At 48.1% G+C, this 7,975-nt stretch overlaps 2 protein-coding genes across 2 annotated transcripts; both read right to left on the bottom strand.

Annotated features, from left to right (window-relative positions):
• Positions 1-967: 967 nt before the first annotated feature.
• On the bottom strand, positions 968-2,135 carry LOC123051507 (probable E3 ubiquitin-protein ligase ATL45). The gene has a single exon (XM_044474398.1). It carries the CDS (start codon positions 1,909-1,911, stop codon positions 1,210-1,212), a length of 702 nt encoding a protein of 233 aa, XP_044330333.1. The 5' UTR covers positions 1,912-2,135; the 3' UTR covers positions 968-1,209.
• A 464-nt stretch (positions 2,136-2,599) lies between these two features.
• On the bottom strand, positions 2,600-7,681 carry LOC123051506 (golgin subfamily A member 4). The gene is made up of 5 exons (XM_044474397.1): positions 7,462-7,681; positions 6,513-6,923; positions 4,192-6,025; positions 3,444-3,650; positions 2,600-3,289 (listed from the first exon to the last, which is right to left on the bottom strand). Exons 2-5 carry the CDS (start codon positions 6,869-6,871, stop codon positions 2,972-2,974), a joined length of 2,718 nt encoding a protein of 905 aa, XP_044330332.1. The 5' UTR covers positions 6,872-6,923; positions 7,462-7,681; the 3' UTR covers positions 2,600-2,971.
• Between the last annotated feature and the right edge of the window lie 294 nt (positions 7,682-7,975).

Below are 7,975 nucleotides of genomic sequence, written 5' to 3'. Positions count from 1 at the left end.
TTGCTACCACAGTTGGCAGTCCGTCTTTTGATTTTTTTGCTTAATCAGATCCATCTTTTTGCTGGAACTACTCAAAAAATTGTTACCACGGTCTTTGATTTTTGCTACCGCCGTCTTAGTTTTTGCTCCCACCTTGTTTTTGAATTTTTGCTGGATCCATCTTATTTTGCTGGAACCTCTCCAAGTTTTGTTACAACGGTGTTTGAATTTTGCTACAACCGTCTTCTTTTTTGCTACATCCTCATTTATGATATTTTTGCTGGATCAATCTTTTTTGCTGGAACCACTCAAAGAGAGAGAAAGAAGGCTGTAAATGGCGTGGAGGGAGCTGCAAACAATACCAAAAGAAATGCTACAACCAGCGTCCTACAGAACTTCAATCGAAGGCGACGGAATTTGGGGACCGGCCACCACGCAACCGCGAAAGCTGGAACCGTCGATGGAAAAAGCTTCAACCGTTTTGTGAAAAAGCTTCAGCCATAGAAAAGGTTCAGTGGGCGTGAGAAAAAAGCTGTAGCTGACGGCATGGTGGTGCGGCGAGGACAGCGACCGATGGCGAGCTGCTGATGCTTCAAGGCAGGCCTCGGTGCGTCCAAGGCGGGTGTCCAGGACGAACAGCTGGATGCAATTTTTGTTGAGAAAAAAAAAAGAAGGCTAATCTGATGATGGACAAAAAGACAAACTAACACCCCAGATACGACCGACCGAACCGTTGCGCCGGTGCCCATCAGTCGCCAGAAAATAAAGCCCCAGACCCAGACTCCCAGAGGATGAGATGCGACCTGCGACCTGCGCGCGCAGGACACGGAGAGATCTCGTGAGCGAGCGGGGACGTCGCGTCGCCCAGACACACGTCGAGGCAAGCGAGAACAACGTGTGCGCGCCCGGACGACGTGGCGACCGCCGAGCGCCACGCCCTGCCAACCTGCCATGCATGCGCGCGTGCGCGCACGCGCCATTAACAAACTGCGAGAAAACCAGCTAAGCTCCATACCATCCACCGCTCTCTCGTGCGTACACGAACCACAACCAAAAAGGAAATAAAGAAAAGGAGGAATGAACGGACGATCTAGCTCGTAAAAACAATATACAAAACCGTCGGGAACGTGCGCCCAGGCCACCGTACGTGCATGCCGGTGTACCACGCACGCACACGCGTCCCTACGCCGTACAGTTCCTCGGGCACTGGCATGGGTCACGGGCGCGTGATCACGGCGACCAGAACCATCCGCCGCCGCCGTGCACGTACGCCATGAGCAGCAGCAGGTCCGAGTCCAGGTCCAGCTCCTCCTCCTCCTCGGCCTCTACCGGCGGCGCCGTCAGCAGGCGGGAGCGGCAGAGCGGGCACGTGGCCGGCGGCGTCGCGAGCCACCGGTCGAGGCAGGCGCGGTGGAACACGTGCCGGCACCGCAGCTCCCGCACCTCGTCGCCCTCCGCCACGCCGCTCAGGCAGACCGCGCACTCCACCGCCGCGCCCCCGCGGTGCCGCGACACGCGCAGCTCGTGCTCCGGCTGCTCCGGCGCGGCCCTCCTGCCGCACTTCCGCGCGTGCACGGACGGCGACCCCGCCGGCCACGCGTAGTGCGCGCGCGCCAGCGCGCCCACCCCGCGCGCCGCCGCCCGGCCGGCCACGGAGACAAGCAGCACCACCACGGGAGGGAGCACGGCGACGAGCAGCAGCGCGCACACGCCCGCCATGGCCTCGCCGCTCTTCTCTTCCCTTCTCGGCTGTTCACGCGCGCACCGTACGTGTCGCCTCGTCGCTCTGCGCGTGCGTGCGGCAACGGCGAGAGCTAGCCAAGCCTCGCGATATATGCAGGTGCGCGTGCGGCACCGTGACATGGCGCGTCGATTTGACTTCGGGGCGATCGGTGTGACACGACGGCAGCATTCACTCCGGGCACCTCTCATGGACAAGGACGCCAGCCCGAAAGAGAAAAGATAATACTCTACTCTATGTATTGGTCAGAGCTCGCGTGATCTTGCGGTTCAATGCAACTACTCCTACTACGCAAGTGTCCCGGCCCGGCCCCTACTAGTTCACAAGACCATTTTTCCTTTTAAAACTGCAGAACCACCTGTCTTATTTTTTAGATCTTTTCCTTGTGGTGATGGATGATACACAGATCGTACTATTATCCAGAACAGTGAAGCTGCTCACAATCACGCATGCCAGATGCAAGTTGCGTGTGGTACCTCTCAATTGCAAATGCAAGATGTAAATGCAGTCCAAGCATGTAACTTTCAATCAAAGAAACATCAACCTCCACTGGGCAATAAATCGTGACAAACGAAAAGTTTACAGCCAGACAAGTCCATGTGTACAGTAACCAGGCGAACAAGAAAAAATTGACCAAGAATAAGGGATGATAGGTACACACATTATCATCTACTCCAGCCGTCTCATAATATAAGAACGTTTTTCAAGCTGACATGGGATAGAGGGAGTACATATTGTAGAAACTAAAACTGCTACCAAAGGAAAAGATCTAAAATAACATTGATTCAGTCGGTGACAGATGTACTATTATGCATTGATTCACCAAAGGTGCAACGTAACGTTCAGCTGGAAAAAACTAGCCATGGACACAGCGACAAGTGAACAAGAACAAATCGAAAACCAAAGAAAGGGACGACCCATTCACAGTGTCATCGCCACATCACAGATTCATCATAGTACAGAAACTTAAGTAGGCGCGGCAAGGCCATCACAGGTTGTGATGCAGGCGTCGCTTTACAAAAGATACAGCAAACTTCGGTTGCAAAACAAATCACATTATCTTTTTTTCAAACCATGCAGGTGTCCTGCACGGGTTCGAAAAAAAGATACTGCAATAAAGGCATATGAACACGGCCTATGCGGCGCAGGCCACATCTATATCTGTCCATGCAGGTATAAAAACGCTATATATGTCCCAAGAGCTCTGCTGTATGTTTTTGCTTACTTTCCTCTGTGCATGCGGCAACCTTTTCACTCCATGCCGAACTGCTTCATCGTCCTGGGGCTGCAGATGAAGTCGAGCGGCGGCTTGTAGACGTTGTCCTGTAGGATCGAGATCTGCCCCTCCTTGACAAGGATGTCCTCTTCGAGGGACTCGATCTTCTTCTTTAGCGACGCGACCTCGTTCTGCATCATGCTGGTGGTTTTGCGGAGTTGCTTCGCTTCCTGCCACGACAGGTCCCTTTCGTCTGTCACGATTTTCAGCTGTCCTCTCAGCGCGCTTAGCTCCTTGGCGGATTCTTGGAAATCCTGCTGGATCTGGTCGATGGACTCGTCTTTCTTCGAACCCTGTTAGGTGCAAAAGAATATGTAAACGAGAAATACACAGGTTGCAGATGATGCTCAAGGTATTCAACATCCATCAGTAATACATCAGATATTTTCCAAATCCACCTTCTACCAGGCTACTGGCTTGCTAGGGAATATAGGGATAGGGTGTTACCTGAAGCTCCAAATGTTTAGCTTTGTGGGTGATGCAGGATAGTTCATCTTGGACTCTCTGGACCTCATTCCTCATGACATCTTGGATACGAAGCAAAGATGCCACATCTGACCGCAACTGCTCAATGTCAAGTTCCTTTGACAAAAGTGCCTCCTTCAGTAATCTATTCAGAAGAGCCTCTTCTTTAAGCTTGAATTCAAAATTAACCTACATTAAGAACAAACAACAGGAATATTGGATCGATGATACTGAAACATTTTGAGTTTTCATAAAGTTTAAGCAGCTTCTGATTTTGCTCATCACACTAGAGATATCATATTAAAAAACCCGAGTCATGGTTTCCTTATAAAAACATTCTGAAGAGTTGCTCGACAAAAACATTACAAAACATATGACTCTCAAAATCAATCCATGGTTCTTGTTTTACCCAGACAGAGAAAGAAACACAGCAACATGATGAAAATTAAGTTCTCCTGGAATGCGGTGCTTTTGTGCTAGATATCATAATATTTTGAGTTTTCATAAAAGTTTAAGCAGCTTCTGATTTGGCTCATCTCATTAGAGATATCATATAAAAATAACTTAAGCCGTGGTTTCCTTATAAAAACAATCATAATAGTTGCTCAGAAAAGAACTTTACAAAGACATGTGACCAACGAAATCAATCCATGGTTCTTATCCCAACAGAGAAAGAAACACGGCAGCATATAATGGAAAATAAGTTCTCATTAGATGTGTGCTTCCGTACCTCATCCATCTGCTCCATGAGAGGGCTACCTCCAACCGCAGCCTCTTCAGATTTTTCTTTCAAATTCTGCTTTTCGGCGAGCACAGCACTTGTTGCCCGCAAGCTTCGTTTCAGATTCTCGATTCCTCCTTTGATGCTCTGGAACTCCAGTGTGTAATCTAATGCATCAATATCTCTGTCATGTTCACTTTCATGCCTCCTGCATTTCACAAGGTCCAACAATTTGGTGCAAAGTTGGCTACTCTTATCAAGCAACGACAAGCCTTGTGTCTGCAAGTTGTCCACTTTGGCCTGAAGCTCCTGGCCAAGACGAATTGAGGAAAAGCTTGATCCATTTTCAGTGCTTTGTAGACGATTTAAGAGTGCAATGTTCTCTTGCCTAAGAGATTCTACTTCAAGACGACAAGATTGAACTTCACCTCTCAACTTCTGCTCCACTCCTGACAATCTGATGAGTTCCATCTGGATCCTATTCTTCCTCTCACTGCTGGACCGAACAGATTCCTTATCCAATTCAGCACTGAATCCCTGTCTCAAGCCAGCAATTGTTTTTTCTTGTTCATTACATATTGTCTGTAGCCTTGCAACCACTTGGTGCAATGCCTTGTTATCACCCTCCTTATCTTTCAAGAATCCCCTGATATGTTCCTTCTCCTCTGCAGCCTTAGAAAATTGAGCATGCAACTCTATTGAAGAATTGTGGAGATTGTTGTGCTCATTTTTTACTTTCTCTAGCTCATCAGTTAGTTTTATGTTTTGCATTTCCAAACTTGCAACCTTATCAGATGCATCAACTTTGTATGCTTCAAGAGAAGTGAGTTCTCTCTGAAATGAGACATTTTTCTCAGCAAGTCCTCTCACCCGTTCACGCAGTCTCTCTTCTTCAGATTGAAATCTCAACAGCCTGGCTGACCAATCGTTTGACCTTCTATCAATCTCTCTCTCCAAAGTACTCTGTACTTCAGTCTTCTCCTTCTCCAGCCTTCGAGTTCTGATCTCAAGTTCTTTCACTGATTGTTTGTACTTCTCTTTGGCATTAAACCTTTCTGCAAGGCGTGCCTTAATCTGTGAAGACAATTCATCTGCTAGCTGTTTCCTGTCTTCAGTCAAACACTGAATCAACTGGAACATTTCATTTGAGCTTAATCGCTTATATCTGGACATGTTAAGCTGATGATTGTCTCCAGAAGGAGTTATAAACCTCTCTTCAATTACTTTTGCCCTTTGAAGCAACTTATCATCAGTTTCTTGCCCTTCTGGGGCGAAATCCAAGTCATGATCATGAAAATATTGGGGGGCATCATGAATAACTTTTGAAGGTTGCATATCTTGGAAATCCTCATAGATATCTTCAACAAATGGAATGCTTTCTGATCTGTAATCTTCTAAATGTGGAAACCTCCCAAAATCATCCGGAACACTTGCATGGTTTTTACTTCCATAGGCATCCTTCGCATCCACATTTGGGTAGGTCTCAACGTTCTCTTTCATTGATTTTTGCAAAGATGGCACTGTATAATGGGGTCGAGGTGGGCGTCTTGAATTTGAAACCACAGATCTAGTGGGAGAGTTCTGCCTCAGCTTCTCATTTTGGATGGCAGCTTCCTGCTCTCCATCAATGTATCGGTCTAGCACTTCATTCTTGTTCAATAAACTGCCTAGCCTCGTAGACCTGCATCGTAGGGCAACAGGAGAGGTAGGAGGGGAGTGCCCTGTTGAGCATGAATAGCATCTTGAACGAGGAGAATCAGTTTCCAGGACTGAACATGGTTTTGGAACCTTTACTGATAATTCTCTTAAGACTGGATGCCTTTCTGGTGACCAGGCATAGTGACTGCAAGTAAATAATCAGAATGAGTTAGGTAGAACTGATACAGTAGAACTGTTGTCGATAAAATGGAGCTCAAACACAAGACAATTCCTTAACTATGAAGTAAAGATTGAAAAAAAGTGGGCATGAGATTATATCTAGTACAAGCAATGGAGTGGTGAACAATGCCTAAAAGAAAGCTGCAGGTGCACTGAAACTGAACATTTTGCAAGAAGGGCCTCTGCCAAACAAATAACTGGGCATTTATAGTAAATACCTCATGAGCTAAAATGAGTAAACTTGTCAGGCCCACATAACGAACAATCGAACATATGCTGAGGACTTTTTCATTTTCCGTTTCTTCTCTTTACTAGCATGGATCAACAAGACCATGGGGTGGCAATAACAAATACTGGTTTGATCACGGTAAAACAGCCTAGTTATATGGGATTACTATGCAATCAGATTCATAACATTCCTCAAAAAATGTTATGTAATCAGAACAACTTACTTGACATCTTCGGCATGATGAGGCACATCAGATTCATCATAGAAAGAACCAGGGACATCACCCGAGAAGCTAAAGCTCCGTTCCTTCAGGCCACTGTTGGCGGCGGCGGATGAGAACGACATGCACCTCCTGACCTGCTTCGGATTGGCTGAATCCTCGTTGCTCAGCCTTCCACGGCGGCTTCTCGACCTAGGCATCCTTGCGCCGTGGTCATGGGACCTAGAGCTAGAGTTGCAACTACCCTCGCCTTCCTCCAGCGCCTTCTTACTCCTGTTCTTGCTCTTGGCATCGTCGCCTGGTGTCCCGTCGCCATCCCCGTCCTTCGGCGTGGTGGACCCGAAGAAGAAGAATCTTTTCATCTTTTGACGGGACTGTTGTGATTTGAAAATTCAGTGCCCCGCCAATGAGTCCCTGCATGGATCGGATCTTGCTCAGTAAAGAAGCAGACATGAAAATAAATCTGACAGCAAGTTGACCTGCTGAAATAAGAACACTAGCTGATCCGCAAATAGATTCTAGAGAGGCCAGATGCTGCACCGAATCAAAAAAAAAAATTCTTCGGGAAGTGGACAGGAACAAATCAGCAGGGGGTTCACACAAAAAAAAATCAGCAGGGGAGTTCGGAACCAGGCACGAGAGGATGATAATCCGCGAGAGATCTCTAACCGCAACAGAGTTCCAGGAACTACGCATACCCTCTGCAAGAAACCTAACCGGCGTGCCGCATCTACCGAGGTTGGGCCAGGAAATCGGTCGAACAGGTTACATACACACAGGACCAACACCTCGCCAGCAAAGCAAGAACCCCGGAATTCGGACCCTCCGAGCAGGGAAGCACCAAGCACAACCCGGAATTCAGGAAGGGCCTCTCGCGAACCAACCAAGAACGGAACTGGCCGGCAAGAAACGGCGGCGAGCGGAGGGGGTAGGAGTGGAGCAGGACGCGCACCTGCGAGAAGGAACCGGAGGACGGGGGAAGGGCGCTCCGCCTGCGGCGGTGGCAACGGTCGAGAAATCTGGGTGGGCGCGCTGATTGATCGCGCTCGCTAATTGCTGCGATTCCACAGCGGATTTGCAGAGGGAGCAGCGGAAAGGGGGGGAGAGAATGATTGCGGACGGCAAAAGGGGAGGCGAATCCCTTCCGGATGGGAGAGTGAGGGTTTTGAAAATCGAACTGGGAAAGAGTGGGAGGAGACGAGTGTGCGAGCGGGTTTATCTGGGCCGTGGTTCTCTCGGCGGGCTGGGCTTCTCGATTTGTAGTACCGTGGGCTGCGTGTGCTTAATTGCACGCACTGCAGGATTCCTACTCAAATAACTTAGCACACCCGTACAAACGGACCTCTCTACTGTATTGAACCAGAATTAGTTACTGTAGCGAACATCTTTAAAAAAGTGCACAATTTTTTTAAGGTGTATATTTTGAAAAAGTGCGAAATTTTTTTGAATTTCTGAACAAATTTTCG

The sequence above is a fragment of the Triticum aestivum genome, chromosome 2D (assembly GCF_018294505.1).
Source record: "Triticum aestivum cultivar Chinese Spring chromosome 2D, IWGSC CS RefSeq v2.1, whole genome shotgun sequence".
In the NCBI taxonomy this organism is placed as follows: domain Eukaryota; kingdom Viridiplantae; phylum Streptophyta; class Magnoliopsida; order Poales; family Poaceae; genus Triticum; species Triticum aestivum.
This window is presented reverse-complemented; position numbering and strand designations above follow the sequence as displayed.